Below are 20,119 nucleotides of genomic sequence, written 5' to 3'. Positions count from 1 at the left end.
TTCATGCAAAGGATTTCATTGGTAGCGAATCGCCATTATCGCCGGCAATGACTATTCAACCTTGGCCCTATGAGTTGAACGCTTACCCGTTCCTCATTGTCGGGTACTCTGGATAAAAAGTCCAGCAGTTCGTTGTTAGGTATCACATCAGGGTTTCGGAGCTTCCTTGTGAATTTATTAATGCCCCATATGAGAATTATGTAGCGTAACGGCACGAGATAGAGGAGCAGGGAAACTACGCACAATGCAACCACTGCTAGCCACGATAGGAACGAAACGCTAAAGTTGAATGTACTACAATCAGGAACAGAGATCAGTGCAGGAATATACCGCAAATATATATATATATACACGTTAGTTCGAGTTCAACTCGATCCAAATTACCATTAAATGAAGTTACCTTTATGCCGCTAAAGGCCTTATTCGTGTACCAGTCAGTAGTGTGAAAGTTATTTGGAACAGGTTACTTACCTGAAATATCCGACCGATCCGATACAATTCGTACTAAAACAATTTACATAAATAAAAATAAGAGAAATCAATGGAATATTAAGCAAAAAAAAAAAACCATCGACATTGGATTCCTTCCTTGTGGGAGCCTGCAGTGACCTTTCTTACGTCTTCGGTTATTCCCAATGTGTGAGCAAATGCTTGAACTCACAGCGTTAAATATAGTCCTAGTGAATAAGTGAAACTTTGAGGTACTTAAGACTGGACGGGCTAAGAAGTGATTTCTACTTATATGTATAACTACTTATATGTATATGTACTTATATGTATCGAGTTCATAGCTCAGAAAGCAGCAAGCTAATTCCTTATCGTCTGAATATCGATTTACGACTAAATTATCGTATACCACTTACTTTTTGACCCTTTCGCCGAGAGATGCTGCCTGACCAAGTACATTCTGAATCATGGCAGTGATCTCTTGTACCGCCTGAAGACGCTCTTTTAACGACTTCTTCTCTTCCTGAAAATAGGGTAGGCCTCGGATATAAATGACTACATTTGACGTTCCGTCCGTCGATTTGACCAGGGAACCTCTCTAATGGTGTAAAAAATACGCACGCGATCGTTAGAGACACAGCCAGTGTGTAACCAGTAAGAAAAAAGAATGTATCTATCCAAAGAACAAAACGGCATTGTAAAGCTGGCGTCACTAAACAAAGACACAACATGTAGCAGGGCAATAACAGCAAATGGTTGTGAATGAATAGGGTACTCACTGGCGGCTTGGGCTGTTTCTGTCAACGGAACGAAACACACGCAGTTTTGTAGTTAAGTAGAAAAAGTCAAATAGAACTATGATGACACAAAAACGAATACGGGAAACGATAATGTAAAGGCCTTAATGTAGAAATAAACAGTGATATATAGGAATCTAATGAAAACTATTACAAACTCTCAGTTAGAAGCCTAACAGTAGAGCAGCGGACAATTCTGTTTTATTCAGTTGCATCCAAAATTCAGGCTTAATTTTGGCACTGGTAAAAAATCGTGCTTGCCAATCGATCGAAATACGCGAACGCTAATAGCATATATTGAAAAAATAAATTATAATAGATTATGTAATAAAAAATATGAAAATTAAAAAGAAATCAAAAGTGTGCTTGTCGAAAACTTTTAGAACGTATTAAGTTACGCAATTTACGTAATTCTACGATACAGGTAAATCGTATCGCGATATCGTAACCACCGTCGCCTGCTTTGTTTAGAAGGCTTTTTAAAAGTTTCAATTAAATAGCCTATTATTATTATTAATGTAAGTTTGGCAAATTTATAAACGATTTAGCCATAAATTAGCCCTGCTCTCCATATTAAATCAATTTTATTCCTTTAAATCAAGTCGTTATATGGCAAACAGTAAACTAACTTGATGTACACTTACTCACCGGACGATCTCTATCTTCATCGTCGTCATCTTCATTATAATCGCATAGCTGGAAATATACAACGAATTCAGTAACGAACCTCAGTAATGCCGAGCCGCTTTTCTTTGTATATGTTTTATAATTCAGCACAATGGACCCGGAATCAAACAGAAGTTCCTGACATTCTCTCGGTCGTTTTCGTTTTACTGAGATGTCAAGTGTGAGCCGCTGGGTCGGTGTGGCATGAATTTAAGTTATAATACTTCCTGCAGTCGGCCATGTTGCGTAGCATATGGCAACGCTTGAATCAGCTTAAATACACCGCGTTACGATGGAATTTAGTGATGATATGCAATAAAGAGCTGATACCAGAAGACGGTTTCGCTACGAAATTATTGGCCTATAATTCGTGCCGACTGAATTTCGGGGTACGACCGCAGAAGTCTCAGCTGTGAAGCTAGAAACGGTTAGGTCGTTCCGAACCATATAGCAGATCGACACAATCTACGCGAAATGGAAAAATATCACCTTAAAGATTAAAGCGCAACTTGAACCTTAGGTACGTTAAAAATATTTTCGTTTTTCCACCTACCTAAAATGCTACTAACTTTTAAAAAAATTGACTTCTGCCAAAATGTTTCCTCCCCCTTTCCAAGAAAACTTTTGTCACCGTGGTTCATCACTTTTCCAGAATTCTTGGAGCATCGTTTTAGCTATTCGGTCAAAGGTGCTAAGTGGTATTTATTCGCTTATATTAAAGCGCTTACCATTGCTTCGCGTTCCATAGGAGAGCATTTTCATCGACTCTTGTACGATCTTCTCACGATGCCAGCAACCGCTCGATATCTAAACGAGATTGCTAGCACCAAATATTATCATCAAATATTGTCTGTGGTCGTGAACATTTTTTGTGAGAGATTAGTTCTCTTCCTGCCGACAGGTAATGAGATCGCGTGACGAAGCGATTGGAAAATGGCAACACGTTCCCGTCCCGGAAACTTTTCTAGCACACTCAGGCAACCTGGGATAGCGTAAGTTATTAACTGTACGGACAACTCGCAAGTTGACTGGATGAAATTCCCACGTGCTTAAAAAGTCTACGGTTCATTACTGCCTTCTGTTGTTGTCGAATCTAGATTTCCAGTTCTTAAATTCGTCCGCCACTCGGAACTTTCGAGACGGTTTCAACTACATTCTAACGACAGAAGAGTGACGAAGAGGGCGGCGCCGTTTGGTGACTTAATCGAACAGAGAACTGCTACTCAAGATCGCAGACAAAACATGAGCAATGTCGCCAATGCAGAAGAGTTCGGAGAGCAAGACGCGTCAACTTCGCGTCAAAATTAACCGGGTATAGCAAATGTTCAGTTTCTGTATAATAATTTCTTGCCCCGACCTAATACAAACTGAATACATATAGATCTATGTATATTTGCTTTTCACGTACCTCGTCCTCTCCAGCAGAACCAGTCATCTGAACGAAAAGGTAATTTTTACCGAATATCAATAACAACGCTAAAGGGAACATGTACAACTCCGCTGTCCACGTAATCAGCAAGAACAACTGAAAGAGAATTAAAGGGAACAGATAGAGAAAGTTAAAGTTTTGTTCGACATAGGCCTCCATTACGACGTCTGCTTCAGAAAGGGTTGAAGTAAGTTTTTTTGCAAGCCAAACTTTAAGTACGGTAGTGGTTAATTACACTTCGTTTGCGTAGAAATCATAAGATGACATATGCGCAAGCATAAGCTAATGTAAGCGATGCATAGGAACAATCCATAGGGGGGAACACTATCAGCTAAGATTATCGTTGAAAACTGAATATTTGTGGATCTTAAGACAACTTTTTCAGTAAGCGATGCACTATCGAGTATTGCATTTTTCTAAAACTGGCTTAATGAATTGGACCCAATACCTTAACGAATTCCACTGAAAATCAACGAGCCTGTTCAGGCTCTTACAATTGACAGAAAATGGCTTAGCGTACTTCGGTCTGAATGGCCGAGTGTCCAGTCAGCCGTACAATGCATACAATTAGTAGCAGAGCGCTACAAGCGTACGCCCTCTAATGCTGTAACATTGTTTGTGCGGTCGATGTGACCTAACCTAGGCTGGCCGTACTTACTGCGAATGCGATAATGGACCTAGGAACGGATTCCCACTGGAAGCAGGAGTTGACAAAGCGGCCCACTTCGACAATATGCATCACTAGACTCTTTACCCGGTTCACGTTTCGCATGAACACCTGACGACAAAGCACACGGCAACTGTAATTGCTAGCGACAAAAATGCTAAAAATGGGTTCTATAGATTTACTCAAGGTGGGAACAGAGCGCATTTCCGTGCACCGTATTCATTCTATTTCAAGAAACAAATTCAATGCAAACTGATTTTTTTTTTGGAAAAGAATGATGAATCAGGGTTAGTCGATGCACCGGTCTATTTTTATCCGGAGCTTGATTTATGGCACACGTAAAAAGCCTCATCATTTTATTGGCGACTTTGGTCGCTACATCTGAAATGGTATCATTCAAGGTGACTCCTTTCGGGAAGACCGGTATGTGGTCTTTTTTAATGTTGTCATATACAAACAAGTAAGTTACTCTTCACAGATTTTGCGTATTTTGCGTTGTAGGGCATGCTTGTCTCAAGAACTATTTCGTTGGCCGTTACATAAATCGAAGAGATTTTGCGCCTCTTCGAGACGGACCTCGTTCCACTTATGACGTCTGTTAATCCGCTAAGAATGCAAACGACCTCAGAATGTCATCAGGCTCAAAACTACTTCGTAGTCTTGTGTTGGAAATAATAGGGAGCGTCAATACGTCTGATTCTGCGCTGTCTGTATGCAATTGCGCGACGGCCAAACTGGGTAACACGTTGGCTGACTCCTTTTCTTGTTGCAAATGTAATGACATCTGTTTAACAGGACGACGTCCTGTAGTGCTCGATGCTGTTAGAAGGTGAGACAGTCGAGCCCTGCTTTGTGATCAACCCAGTCTTTTACTTTATTTAAATTATCTTTTTAATGCTGGTTGGCTATACTTACAACCCGCCTAAATTTCTGATCGATCTGCATGAACTTCACTTCCTTTGGAGTAAATGTTTGTACACACGCTTTGATCTGTAATTGAGAATTTGCAATAATAGAAAGCAATATGCTAGTTACATTTAAAGCACGCTGTAAGTTGTTCGTTTATGTACCTCTTTTAACGCACTAAACAAACATTCTTAATACTGCTGCTTATTTTCAGTTAAGCTATTATTATCTTAACTTGGAAATCTGATTCCAGTCGTACTTTAACCTTATTGAACTTAATTGTTCTTTTGAACGGGTGCTACGCTGAGGCAATGCTTGTGTGTATGCGAAACGGAACCAGAGCGGCACTTACTGGATTGTAGACGACCTCGAACTCAAGAAGGATCTGGCCTTTGGCTCGTTTTTTGAGTTCGCGATCTTTGAGCTGGTACCATCTCTTTTCACCGTTACGTATGCTGACTAGGGGCACCGCAAGCTTGCCCAAAAACTCTACTTTTTTATCCCGGTCTTCATCATAGACCGTGAGTTCGAGTACGGAGTGAATATCTCGCAGCTTACTGTAATTAGCATTTACGTAGCACCGTCGTTATATTGTTAAAAAATTGCCAACTAGCATTGAGTTGAACCCTAGTAGAAAAGCTGTAGAGCTGCCTAGACAACAAGTATTTCAAATATTTTTGTAAGGAACCCATAGACGTCTAAAAACCTCGCATGTCTCCGTCGACATTAGAAGATAAGTGTCGCCAGTAGTAAAAAGCCCGGCATGCTTTTGTCCTATTCTAGGCCATAGCCTGTGAGACTTTTGTATCAAGCAGTTCAGAAATTATAGAACAATCAATGTAACAAAAGGCAGTTTTCTGCCTGTCCATAATCGCGTTAATCGGGCACTGGAGGAGCACTACTCTCAAAAGAGGACTTTCGTTAAATAAAGAGGTGAATTATCGTTTTGTTTAATCGGTTTGTAACGGATGCGATAATAGGGTTGGCATGCGAAGAGTATAGTGTATGTATTTTTATGAGTAATGAAACGACCCAAACAATAACAACTAAATTATGATTGAACTAAAGTAAATATAACATTTACACTCGTTCCCTCAGGATTCAGCGGTAAAAATACCATTATTCTCGCTTGTTAATCATGTAACAACTCTTTCTCTAATTCTATCATTCAGTCTACAATATTTCCCATTTTCCAGCATTGGAAGTACTTTTCCCTCTTATAGCATAGTCCGTTAGGCTAAATTCACTAAAATATTTAAAACAGGCTGAAACGTTGGAGTTATCTTCAGAGAGTTCTGCTTAGAAAGTTCTGCTTTGTATCACACTCGTGAACTCTTAGGTAAGATGAAAAAAGATTTCTGGTTTATAAGAAATAAAGGTGCAAGCAAAATCGCAAAATTTGCACCGATTTTACGTGTTTTTGACAGCCAGCAATAGTCCTAAATGGTATACGCAAATATCGCTTGTACTATAATATGTGGTTATTAAAAACATAAAGCGGCGTACCCAAATGCACCTTAAGGTTAGCAAAGAGCGGCTTCAGACTGTTTTTAACATTGAGAAAAAGGGGAATAGCTCCCGACGCCAATAGGCCAATTGAGCCAAAATGCTCCATTCTCCAAAAAAAACTGAGTTAAACATACTACGGAGGTATATCCACTTTAATTAAACATCACGCAGCGGTACAAAGAACCTAAATATTATAACATTTTAACGTAAAAAAAAACATTTAAAAGTACTACAAATAGTCAAATTTCGAAATTTCTAAAATTCAACGAGGACCGGACTACCTGATTCTTATGGACTAGTTAACTACTTCGATAAATATGGTTGCGTTTCACTAAACTGATACTAACAATATGAAGATTTTGTTCCACTCTGGGCAAAGGGTCTTATATTCTGTGTGAGTTTGTAGTCGGGTATTGACGAGCTCGAGAACACAGAATGGATCGCTTTTACCTCCGATATCAGCCGCTGTCAAACCCATCGCCTTAAACACTAAAACACAGAGTAATATTGAGATAATGTTAAATAGTACCTAGCTAAAATTAGAACAGCAAACCTCTTTGAGCTCGTTTTGAGCCCGTTTCGTACACCCTTTTTCTACATGTAAAGAGTGCAATAAGCGATCTCTGTTGTTTGAAGACGTAATAAATTAATATTCAAATATCTCGCATCGAAGTATCCTGTAAACAGACGGTGCGTACACAATAAATCAATGATGGCTGATCGGTTGTCATGTCATCACTGTCAAAACAGGGAACCAATTATGCAAGTTTATCTATATTTTTAGCCTTCTCTTTCCACGCAGAGACTAAGCGATTTTGTCTCCTTAGTGAAGCCTTTTCATAATAGAGTCGTAATGGTCCTTGATAATGGGACAACCGCAATAAGGCTACTGGAGCTGGCTTCAGACAATCAGACGATGTAATGAACCTATAGGACACAGCATCCTTTGTAGGTTTTTCGTCCGATATCGTCGTTTGCCATTTCATCAGACAGCTGGCTACTAGCATGAAACAACAACGTGTATCTATCCCCGGGTTCGGAGCTAGACCACATCATGATTCTAAGATTAACAGGTAAATACATTACCCACTAAGCTATCACGGGGACATCCTTTAGACTAACCAATTTCTCTGGTATTTAACACCAACAACGGCAAGTATGAGCGTTCGTCGAGTTCGGCTAAACATGTCAAGCTCAGTGCTGTCTCGCTAGAATAGATCAACTGCCGTTGTTAATGGCTCTACGCGGAAAAGCCACACACCATTAGCGCTAGGTGGAGATGTGTCTTACGGTTCATGGCCCTCAAGGACACTTTCGAGTGGGAGTAAGCCTTTTATTAGAAAATATTTTGGCGGGAAGCATGGATGGCTGGACCGATGGGTAGCTATCCAGTTTTCTAGCAGCATGAACAGTAACAGCTCACGACCTCTTACCTGACAGTAACCTTTGAATGCGGTCGGAGTAGAAGAGATTCTTACGTTGGGGAGGTTTCTTTAAAGAAGGTCTTTCAGGGAGATTTATTCCGCGCCCCATTGGGTATTTTTCGCAGATGCCGACAGTTGATTCGTAAAAACGGAGACATGTGGTATAGACTAGCCTCTTCAGAGTTAACGTCACAGACTTATTTGGTTAAAGGTACTGGAGTATTATCCTTAGCTACAGGACTCTGTTATCCTTTCATTTGTTATGGAAGGAACTAGGAATGAAGCATCAGAAGGTGTAATTAATGCAGTTGGAAGGCGACGAGGCCTCTAAGTGGTAGTAAAAAAATGGAGACACTCCTCGGCGACTTCATGCTTATAAGCATCCGTAGAGGAAAGATCCACAGTCTGCTTCTGCATTTGATCAGCTATTCAGAGCTATTTGGCATAATATACAGATAAAGCGTTCCGCATTGTTTAGTGCACTATTTTCAATTCGCTTACTAGTTTTGCAAGATGGCTCCAATTTAATCGGAAGCACTGACCATGTTTTTTGATACTGTCAGTAAAATTAAATGTATATTATATAAATATTGTATATAATGTCATATTATATATATATAATATGTAGTAATATTTCGTTTATTATGAAAATGTTTACCTTTGACGACAAGAGATCCAACTTCGTTCATATTTCGAAAGCTATTGGCGAAGGTCTGTAACAGTTGGAAACGTCATTGTTACTAAAGTTTCCGGCCGGTGCTTTAATATTGCTACATTATAATAACTGATCATAGATTATATCTGGATCACTCATGTTCTCTGTGGGTTTTCGGCTGCTGTTTTTTTTCCATTATCTCTGCTTAAATCAGAGATTGCTACTATAGATAATTTAAGAAGTGACCAAGGAAACCAGACACTGGCCTGCAGTTTGATCAAAATTCAAAGATCTCTCAACAGCGTTACAGTTGGAAATCGGTAGCACTGTTTCAGAACGACCCGAACACCCAACTACAAACAAACACGCAAGCAAACATTTTCGAAATAATTCCTAAAGCCGATGTACATGATTTCATCGGGACTGTAATCCCCTAAGCCGAACTCAAAATGGAGCTGTGTATTTTGATACAATGAATAAAAATTCTATACGCTATAAGCAAATAGTTGATTTATAGGACGCTTGTATGCATGCAAATTTAACGAGATTTACCTGTAGATGTACTTGCTTAAGGTACTAATAGCTAGGATAGTAATCTTGTCTCAAGGTCGAGGAAGTTTACTCTAGTACTTTAAAAAATCTATTTGCATAGAAAAGATGGAACCACTTGTGCATTGTTCATGCGCGGCTATTTATTTCCTGTCGCAGAGTGATTCCGATCATTACGGTTAATAAACTCAAAATCTCAGTGAGTTTCTAGAATATAGACAGACTTACATATTTGTTGGCTATGAGCTTCTGTCCATTTTCCATTGGTTCATAGGAGTCTAGGTCAGAGACAGCAGACGAAACCTGAGTACCCGAGATTGTTATTAACAAAAAGATCTGACCTGCCCCATTCTCCAATTCCTGCCAGATCGGATGTGTGGTTTCAGGCTCGAGAGAACGAAGATCGATGCTAGCTCTATTGAAAAAAGAAACATGCGAACACGCAGATGTATAAGTTATAGTTCTAGTACCTATGCCACCTCCCAGCTAAATAATCAGCCTTGAATAGAAGAAATATCCTTGGCAGATATCTTACATAAGTACAGCGTTCAAATACATAGTGTGTATATTGTACAGATATATAGAATGAAGGTTCTCAGACTGTCAAATGACTTTCTCGTAAATATCGACAAACTTCTGTCCCAACCTGCGTGTAAATACTCTCCATATAGCGTATGAGACCTCAATTACGAGTTTCCTTGTGCTTAGTTTTTAGCCTGTATCAAAGTGTAAACCATTTCCCTACAGACGCTAGAATTATATCTGATGGTTACGTATATTCAATATAACGACAATTCCCCGCGATTACAGCTTCAGTTTCGGTTCTGAACTACTCACAGGCTCGTTTCAAATGTTCTCCTTGCAGTTTTTCTAAGACTTCCTTAATACCACGAGCTAGCAAGTTGACGTAAGAATTATTGGGCTTCTGGTCAGTGGTGCGCCACATATTATGATTTATCGTGTCCAAATGAAGAACTGTTTGGTGCCCTTACGTCCTCATCTCAGAACATGTCTTCAACTTCCAACGCTGCGCATATCGGAAGACATATAGTCCTCTTTCAGGTGTTTCAGTTATCCATGGATGCACAACAGCTTTTATAGAATATGCAAATAAAGTTCTTCAGTTATGCGTTCATTCTTCTAGAATATGCATGGTAGCATGACACCTCCTTCACTGGACATCACAGATCAAAGCACAAACTCTGCTGAAGCATTTGCTTCTATTCATAATAATTACATGATTTGAATGGTTAGCAAATCAGCGATCCTTTTTAAGAAAAATAAGAAATGTTTTGCCACCTTCTGCCCATTTTTTCAGCTGTTAACACCGGTTATATCTCTGACTATGATTAAATTGATCCTTAGAAAGCATCTGGCCGTTCTAACATCCAGACCGTTATGACGTGTTACGTATACCTACGCTATTCGGCAATAGTCGTTCATATTGTATGCTCAATCACACCGAATTTTCCCATCAGTGCTCAGAAGGATAATTCGAAATACATTTTTGGACGTCAGTGATTAACGTTGAAGTTCGCACCGTTCTTTCCTTGTCGTGGACTTTTCGTTGTGGTAGGCTAGAATTTACTTCTGTTTTTTCTGCAGTTACGTATTATTTGCGACGCGGCATGGCGCATGGTCGATTTAGATTTATCCAAAAAGTTTACAAATGCTTGAACGGGGGTTTTTCCAGCGCGTAGAAATTGGATAATAGCTGGCTTCTACTGGCAATTTAGAGAACTTCGCACTGTTCTTCGCCGTGACGAATCTATTATTTTGTTATAAAAGAACTGGCTTTTGTTTAATAGCGAAAGTAGGGAACGCAGGCCCGTTACAACAAACATCTGTCCTAATTTAGGATCCGCGCCCTATATATTTAGCGTGAAAGAATAGATTGTACACCGCAAATCATTTCCATGCTATTTGTGTTGCCAAAGCTCGCTCCCCATACCATTAAGCGAACAGTACACTCCAGCTCATCTATACTTTGCTCAGTAACATTGGATTCACAGGAAAAACTAGTTTCTGCAGAGCTCACCGCTATTGCTAAGTGTTATCACGTATTCTTAATATCTCGTGTAAAATACCACAGCTGAAGAACAGTTATATACGAGCACGATACCGCAACTGAATTTCATCGACTGGGCCTCATTCACTCATTTTCCTCATAAAACGTATTACCGCTTTACAGAAAGTCTTCATTCTTCTGCTTAGCCATGCTAGTACCCCTGCTATTTTCCGACGCTGCGGGTCGACGGAAACTGCCACTGCGTCCTGGCGACTTTAGCTTTGAACTACCGTACGATTTATCTTGAATAGTATGCCGAATCATCGACTTTTTAATGCAAAAGGTTTTCAGACATGCGCCCTAAGGCAAGTGAAGCTATCCGGGGATCCAGCGCTTTTGCCGTACGGTTTCTACAGGCTAGAAAAGCTAAGGACAGTAACAAAATGGCAGTACAACTTTAAGCTCTCACACTTGGCGTATATTCGAACAGTCGATGTGGTGCGCTGTTACTGATTACCCTTCGGGGTTTGCTTAGACACTGGTTTACAGGAAGCGACAGAAAGCGTTCCCGTCACGTCACTCACATACATGGGGTCATATACATATTGCGTTTGTTGGTATCCTTAGTATATAGGACAACGACTAGCCGTACGAAACTATAATCTACCGCATGTGGAAGTTGCTTTAGAATAATGTTCGAACCCCCCTTTAGTAGCTTCCTCGTCGACGGCTTTATTGACTGCATCATTAACCAGGTGTTGAACAAATATGAAGCTTTTGAAATCGACGTTTTCTCTTTGTAGAATTGGCAGTTACGCAGCGGGTATACAAAGTTCACAAACTAGTTTATAGGAAAAGGAGAAGCTCACGATTGTTGAAAAGTTGGGGCTAAACATTATACCGTCAGAGGTTTTTACCACCGTGCTATAAGGTGGCAGTTTTTGAGAATGGTCGTAAATCCTTGTATTTTGATAAGCGTTATGTAAACATAGTGTCGGCGTTGTTGTAGTGTGCTTTTAATCATCGTCATAGTACGGTATTCCCGGGCTCCATATCAGATGGAGGTTTCGAAGTAGTCCATGGAGCACTTCTCAAAGTTATTAAAACCCTCGCTTAGTCAATACGCCGGCTGGCCTTTGCAGGAAATAGGAACAGAACGACGATGGCAATATTATACTGGCCTGAGGAGATTTTAGCTCTAAAAAACGTGCGACGAAAAAATGACTGGGACGACTTCTCATAAACAATCTATCATTAGTTACCAGCCACATCTGAAATACACTCGTTTGAAAGACCTGCCGGCAGAGTGCTTGGGTCTAACAATTTTACATAGATGACTGCACCGTCTGCTCTGAAAAGCCCGCTCATTATATACTTCTTTATGGCTTTCATATGCCATTGAAGTGAAAACCTTGCCTTCAAATATGTACTCATACGTGTTGAGCTACCTATTCAGTAAAACTGCGATCATTTTGGATATATAATTTGGCATGTGCTGTATGGTATATTGATACATTCGAGTGACACCGACTTTTGCAGAGATAGTGCCGTACGCGTCTCTTTCTCATGCACCATGCATGTACTCATATCCTACAATAAGCATCAGAATTGAAAATTTAACCAAAAACGGTTAATTACTAATCTATTTGTCGTAAATTATTGTATTTATATTATGTATATATTATTGTATTGTATATAAATGAAGACATTTGATGATAATGAAAAACAAAAAGCAGTAAGTAATACCTGCTCCAATGGTATTATTCAAAAAACCATTATGAAGTCAAGCTGACCGCATCGATCACTCGAAATGAGATAAAATCGCAGGCTACCATCAGACAGTTGTTAGAAGAAATGATGACAATCCTTTTTCCAGGTTCACTTCTTACCACCATTTGTTCAACTTAACGAAAGCGCTCGATTTTGCTCTTAATTCTTTTCCTATGTGTCGGCTGAGAGGTTTCTCGGAGCAGGGGTACGATGACCTCCTTGTTTCAGTTTAAAAAGCTTGATCGAGCTGTGAAGTGGTGGTTTTGGTCGTTTCTATGCCCACTGCTTAAATTCGAGAATATGGTGTTTGCCTTTCCGCTCAGCAGCTCGGACTGGGTTGTTTGTTATGATTTTGCCTTTTGAGGGTACTACCCATGCAGAAGCTTTCATATGAGTTATCTCCTATATGACACATGACAAGAAATGAAGCGGCTCACGCCGCGTTGTTCCAAATGGGTGCCATGTAGGAGCGTCAAGTGAGGAATGATGTCAACACTTACCTTAGAATGCCTACGAAAGGGCGTGTCACGAAGTAGATTGTTCAAGTGGCTGTAATCTTCCGCGTGTGAACTATACACTACAGGATATACTGGCGGAGTTTGTTATAGTGTGCCGTTGAAACTCCGCAGAACATGAATACAAGAGACTCTAGAGTGCAGCGCTTTTCGACGCTGCGTGCTTACCTTCCCATGAAGTCGTTACGACCTCCGAAGTCCTTGTCCCAAACCGTGATTTCGAGTACCTTCGGCTGTTCTTGGTACATATGCAGATCAAACTGTTCCAGCCACTGTGGATTTAACGTTTTTAGACAGAACTGCAAAAAGCAATGTCGAAAACAGCGAAATGAGCGAGGGAATAAAATTGAAATTATGCTAATACTATTCGGGAGCAATGCATACTGCATATGAGAATTTATTCAGGTCATTGCTACAGTACCTTGCTTTTATATTTTTCATTGCCCAGTCGGAATTTGACGAACGGGTCGCTGAGGCCATTTTCGTCCATCGGAAGAAGCTTTCGACCTTCAACGAGGACCACGTTGACTACTGAATCCCAGATTTGTATTTTCTGCTTGCGGTTCACTGGGCCTGTTACTACCCCTTGAGATTCCTGTGACCCTCCTAGACCAAGCCGGAATGGCGCACTCTTTGAAAAATACTGTTGTTGAAGGTACGGCGGGCCAATAAACAAACAGCATATGAAAAGCAAAGCAGTTAATATGGATACCCTTAATATTACTGACGAAAATAATTATTCTAGCCTAAATGGCAGGTAGATACGAGATACAGATACGAGGCCTAATAATTACAGCTGTACTAGTATTCAACCATTAAAACTCCACCTTTACGGTTGCCATGACGACAACGGTCGATAGTTTTCTTAATCTATAGCAATGTTATATCTCTAATTTGCAAATGGTATTGGTCATGAGCGGTTATTCTGTAGTTACCTTTTTTTTATGAGTAAAATTGGATCAGGCATTGGACAGACGTAACTGTGATAAGGACGTTGTACACTGCGTATATTAACGCTTTATTCTCGACACGATAAAACTACCAGTTGGTTTCAATGATGCTGCTTGCACAGGACAAACTAAAATATGGATTCGTTCAACAATTGTTGGTTTATAATTACACAGGTGTGAAATCACGCTTAGTGGACCACGGGACAGATAGCAGGAGCCTAACACGTTCTAAGGCTACCATGTTCTATGATTGTGGCGTCTCGGCCGTGTCAGGGGCGCCATAGTTCAAGAGATTTGTTGAGGCCTTCTTTGGCCTGTGGCAAGTTTGGGGAAAGATTTTTCCAGTTGCTCAGGCTTTAGCAACTGCAAACTCAAGCAGTAGCCTAGCCCCATTTGGACTTATCGCGTATGTGCTGGGTAATGTGTTGACAGCAGACATTGTGCCAGTCGTTCCATGAACGTCACGTCAATTTTATGGTACATTAACATTATGTGGCGTGAAACATCAACATTTATTTTTTCTAATCAGATAGGCTATTTATATATCGCACGGCTCACAGATGGTACTTTATCTAGTATGTAAGAACTTTTCTGGATTATGATATAGTTTCCTTTACTTTCTTCCCCAGTGCTAGAAATCCTTAGGTTAATTCTTTTTTTCTACGCTGACACTTAACAGTTATTGGAAAAAATGGGCGCAACACAGAGGGTCTTCAATATTTGCAGAGTTTAGTATAGTAGGCAACCACAGGAAGGTTTCTGTTGTAGCACGTAACACAGCGTTAAATTTCCGTAGTCATTTCAAAGTTGGCAAGAGCTTCGTGACCTTAATATGAGCGGTTTTCAGTAGCAAGAGGCTGCACCGAAAAATGGTGGATTTCGCAATAATAAATAATGCTTTTTTATTCTATAATTGTTAATAAAAATATTAGTTCTTGTTGATGCAATAATAAGGATCGAACGACGGATTATAGTATAAAATATCATTATAATCAAGATAAAATCTTACATATAAGTACAGTCATTTAAGACTACTGCGTCCCCGCGCAAATTTTCGATCGCAAAAACAGATTGCACCGCTGCTATGGAAAGTTAACGTGTTACCATTTGTTTTTACCCTTCTACTACATACCATCCATATTTATTTAATATTTAAAAAGTAACGTGAGTGTGTGCGTACAGCATGTAAGAATACAGTAATGTCTCTTTTTATTGCGTACGATGTTGAATTCCTATTCTTTTTCACAACAAAAATCCCCTCTAGTGCCTCATACGATCACTTTTGATAGGCTAATGAATGAAGCTGGAATCGTCTGCTTTTAGGTTTTCAGAGGTATTCCGTTGTTTGGGCCCTAGGTCCGTTAGGAAGGCCAAAGTTGACCTCGAATTTATGCCTCTCGTATGCCAAAGGGCAGAAGGTAAAGAAATTACATACAATCGCATAGTGTCCTGACTTGCTTATGATGACTGCGTGGCCTAATTGAGTGGCAGCAGAGTTTGCGCGACAGTGAATCGCAACGTCCACTTCAATGCCATTCATTTTTTACCAGGTCCTTATTATGTGAAGGTCGCGGCTGCTATTGTCATGCTATTATTATCTATAGCTACAACGCGTAGCGCATATATATACCGAACTCATTAAGATAACTTTATGGGAGCTTGAAAGAAGTTTGTATATGACCAAGCCTTTCTATAGAATGCTTCGAAAATTTTCTGCTCCTGAATTGCTGGATACGAAAGGTCAGTCGGATGTGGGGTTGGGCTGACCAAGCGGACGATTTTGTTAATACAACATCGCTGTCAAGGTATAGTCTCTGTGGCTGCAAAGCTTTATTAGGACATTTCATATGAGGGCGTATGTAATCTGTTATGATACCTCAGTTCGGCCGAGATATTCAGGGCCTGAATGATCGACAACCACAGCTATATACGCTCGACGGAAGACCCACTAATTTTACGTGCTGTCACTTTATTCTGCTAACGACTGCTAGGAGAGTCGCCAGCCTGTTGATAATGCTATCAGCAGTAACTGGTATTGCTGTTCAGTAGGTGTAGGTAGGTAGTAATAGCGATCGGCAACGTTTTTGTAAAAGAATCTAGAAAAAAAAATTACTTTTTCCACGGCAGTCATGAACCGTCGCTTGTTAGTATGGGCCTGAATTTTCCTGTTGTTCGGTGTGATGTACCGTCCCCGCCGGTGCTCGTAGGTTTTTTTTTTCATTGTTTTCGCGTCAGGGCGCACCAGTGAAGGCCAACGAGGCAACGCAACCAGACGTTGAATTTATGACAATAGCAAGAAGACGCCTAGAAAAATAGTTGCAGATAGTTTGGTGGAAATGTGTGTGTTTCGAAGGCGCTTCTCTGTATATATTCTCAATGAACATGGATTTCAATGTACGAAAAAAGCATGCGGACATCTAGGAAGTTTTTTTGGCGCTGTATCTTGTGAGCTTCTTGCACAAAACCTAAAAATGAGAAGATCTAGCGAGATTTGATCTAGAGGGTATATGAGTCTACTCTTAATATCAATATTGAGGAAATACCATATTCGAATAGAGGAGCCAATATCTATACATTGCCACTGTGTCTGTACGCGTTAGCTCAGTGTGAAATAGTTCAAGGTGCCTGCATATTTTTTACTCCAAACGACCACAACTCTAAAGCTTTTTACTAACGCTACAAAGAGATCTAATCCTTACAACTCTTTCCCTGCTTAATTGAATTACCCGTATAAAACCAGCTACGTTCACTCAAATCGATTACAGAAAAACAAAAATTAATACAAAAGATGCAAAGATACACGTCCTTATACTTACGAGAACTAATACCAAATACGGGACTTTTCCAGGACTTCCATTTAACAACGAGAACAATATCAGTCTTTAAAGGGTTGCTGTAGGATCGTGCATCCAATTCTCATTGGGTATGACGTTGTCGACTGTTCATCTAGAGCTTTCGGTAGACTATACGAATAAAGTGTTTATCCTTGCAGTAAAAAAGTTAAGTTCAGAAGCCAGTAAAATCGATATCCCGACATGAATTTGGCTTGATGACAAATTTAGTCATAACGTAAAGGGGTGTTTGACCAACATGTTATCAGTGTTGTATCGGCAAGCAATCTCTTGCCAAGATTGGAAGGATCGCCGCAAACAGGATTGACCAAGCCCTTTCAAAAACAGCACACGGTAGTCCGTTTTTTTCTATTTCTAGCTTTCCTTTTGACCGCTAATAACCCAACAGGCTCGTCGGGGGCATATCAGAAAACAGGTGTCGCGTAGGAACCATTGGCAACTACTACTTGGGTCTTGGTTTGCAGGCTGGGAGCGAACAGAGATCCCGCTGACATTTGAGGATGCCACTGATGGCAAACACCAGCGTTTGCAAACAACTAGAGCACTAGAATTATGTGCAGACACATGCAGCTTAAATAGATGGAATGAATATGTGTTAAACCCAGATTTCCGGCAGTATTCTAACACCTAAAGAAAACGGAAAAAAAAACCACAACGAATTATGAAATCAATTTTTTTACAAGTTCTGATGTTGGAAAGCCTACGGTAACAACCGATAGTTGTACGTGCGATTGCCACAATAACGTGCATTTAACGACAGTCAATAGCAGAAACCTTTCTGTAAGCAAATGCTATCTTTGTACACACGTCACGAAGATCTAAAGGCGCCGTTACCTGTCGTTACTTACGGTGACAGTTATTTCGGAAGACTGCAGTTGCAATATAAACGGCTATAAACGGGAAAGGCTCCAACTGCCAAGCCTCACAATTCGTTTCAGATGAAAAGTAATTTAGTTCAATATTTTGTTAGAGATGGCCAGCTCAGCTTCCAAATCGGCCTATAGCGTACGAAATTTCCAAGATGAGAGTCTAATACGAAGCAAATTGAGCACCTTTTTTTACTTAGCTTTATCGGTATTGGCGTCCGGCCATACAGTTCTGACCATATGTTGACGATGTTCTAGATTCTAACTGAGCACTTGCGGGAAGTTCTGCAAACGATCGATTCTCCACACTTTCACTCTACTTTATTAAAGCATTACATCAGGTCTCTTGCCGGCCTGAATTATGAGGCAGCCTGATTTTTCCTATTCGTCATTTTTTCGAACTGCGACCGCCGTACTAGGGAAAGTTTGCATTATAATTTGAAGCTAATGGTCGACAGCAAATAGGATGATCCCAGTACTGATTCCAAGTATGGAATTGGCTGTTCTCCAAATGATCATGGAAAGTGTAAGTGAATCTCAGTATATACATGAATGTCGACAAAGGTTATGTATTATATACATATGTCAAACGCCGCTGGATTGGTGGATGAAGGATCTCAATCATAAAGGATTTTTATCTTGGGAAAACCGTTTCAGACTGCATTAGATGACTTCAACCTTTCGAGTCGCTTGCGAAAGGTACACCCTCATGGAGCAAGCCTGTCCTCTTAGTCAGTTTGTAAGGGCTACAACGGCGAGGTGTGCCCGCTATCAACTAAAGCACATAGACGGTAATATCAGCTATATTTAATTTCGAAAAAGTCAACGTTTTAAAATCTTCTTCTTTTTTTTTTTTTTTATAAAAACTCTAGGCATCTGGTCTGTAACATATTACAACAGTAGGTGGTAGGAACATATTACAACTAGTTCCTTTTTCAACCACGCAATAGGTAAAGAGACCTGTCCGTCTAAATCGAACTCCTGTTTCGAACTCAAAAGAACTCCTTAGCAGAGCCGTCTCATCCTACTAGCCTAAATCATTCTTTTAATATTACAGCCTAGCCAGTATGGCTTAACTGAGGTATATGTAGCTTCGATTATGCTTTTTTAGGTTAGCGATGTATTGAATGAAGATTTTTTAAACCTATCTGGTAGGTTTTGCCTCCGGATGCCAACAGTGCTGGTCGAAAAACGTATTAGCATACGAGAAATGTCATACTTGTGCGTATGTTGGTCGCTTTGTAAGAAAAACGAAAGACATACTTGAGGCCGATCCTCGGCGGGTTTCTGGGTAAGGCAAAGGCTGAGCATGAGGTAGCCAAGATCTTGAGCTGCGCTGGCATCCTCTTGTTTACCCGTTTCTGAGAGATTTACAAGAATATCAGTTGGTCTGAAATAAACAATACGTTTGAATTAACATCAATCGCTAACGGACATATTGAATAATCAGAGGAACAGTTTGTTATTGAAACTAATCTGCCCGGTAGAAACGAGTTCACTAACGCTTGCACATGCGAAAATGCTTAGATAGAGCAGCGTCGATGGCTCGAGTGTTGTTTGAGTTCGCTTAGACCGTTTATTGATTTGTCAGCGTCTTGTTCCCAAGTGGTGTTTACGTATTTTGTATCGTAATGAAAGTTAGTTTCAAGTTCAGACAAAGAACGTGAGCACTTGGTTGGTGAAGGTCGATTCGATGAATTTTTACTGCATCTTTACTGTAAAACATACATCATAATATTCTATGGACCAAGGTACAGAAAGAAAGGCAGTTAGAAGGGATTAGAGGGTGGTGAAGAAGGGCAAAGAAGAATTTTGTTAGGTACAAATACAAAGCACGCAAAACTTCCTAATGCCACGCAATAGGTGTTTGTGAATAACCGAAGGCACTCGTCTCATGATCATGAATATCAAAAAAAAAAAAAAAAATACTGTGATACAGATATTAACATCGATCTAGACGATACTGCTTATTTAGCTTCCACTTAAATAAGTTAAAAAAAAAAAAAAACATCTGAAGCACTGAACTGTCTTTCGTAGGACCAATAATGTTGGCTCCCTTTCATTTTGCATGTACCGTGCGTGACTGGCGCTGTCTCAAATTCGTGCCTT

The 20,119-nt window shown here is 40.1% G+C and overlaps 1 protein-coding gene across 1 annotated transcript in view; it reads right to left on the bottom strand.

The window, feature by feature from the left end:
- Mctp (multiple C2 domain and transmembrane region protein) overlaps positions 1–20,119 on the bottom strand; it is a 38,550-nt gene that overhangs the window by 4,987 nt on the left and 13,444 nt on the right. The window contains exons 5-17 of the mRNA XM_086969278.1: positions 19,274–19,400; positions 13,764–13,985; positions 13,511–13,641; positions 9,278–9,464; positions 8,504–8,558; positions 6,769–6,910; positions 5,265–5,469; positions 4,922–4,996; positions 3,998–4,117; positions 3,319–3,435; positions 1,893–1,940; positions 864–970; positions 87–294 (exon numbers count right to left, since the gene is read on the bottom strand). Coding sequence (XP_086825404.1) covers positions 87–294; positions 864–970; positions 1,893–1,940; positions 3,319–3,435; positions 3,998–4,117; positions 4,922–4,996; positions 5,265–5,469; positions 6,769–6,910; positions 8,504–8,558; positions 9,278–9,464; positions 13,511–13,641; positions 13,764–13,985; positions 19,274–19,400 — 1,744 coding nt within the window. The remainder of the gene's footprint in view (positions 1–86; positions 295–863; positions 971–1,892; positions 1,941–3,318; positions 3,436–3,997; positions 4,118–4,921; positions 4,997–5,264; positions 5,470–6,768; positions 6,911–8,503; positions 8,559–9,277; positions 9,465–13,510; positions 13,642–13,763; positions 13,986–19,273; positions 19,401–20,119) is intronic.

Source organism: Varroa jacobsoni, unplaced genomic scaffold (genome assembly GCF_002532875.2).
Source record: "Varroa jacobsoni isolate VJ856 unplaced genomic scaffold, vjacob_1.0 scaffold_691, whole genome shotgun sequence".
Lineage (NCBI taxonomy): Eukaryota > Metazoa > Arthropoda > Arachnida > Mesostigmata > Varroidae > Varroa > Varroa jacobsoni.
The sequence above is the reverse complement of the archived record's forward strand: the minus strand, read 5'-3'. Positions and strand labels throughout refer to the sequence as shown.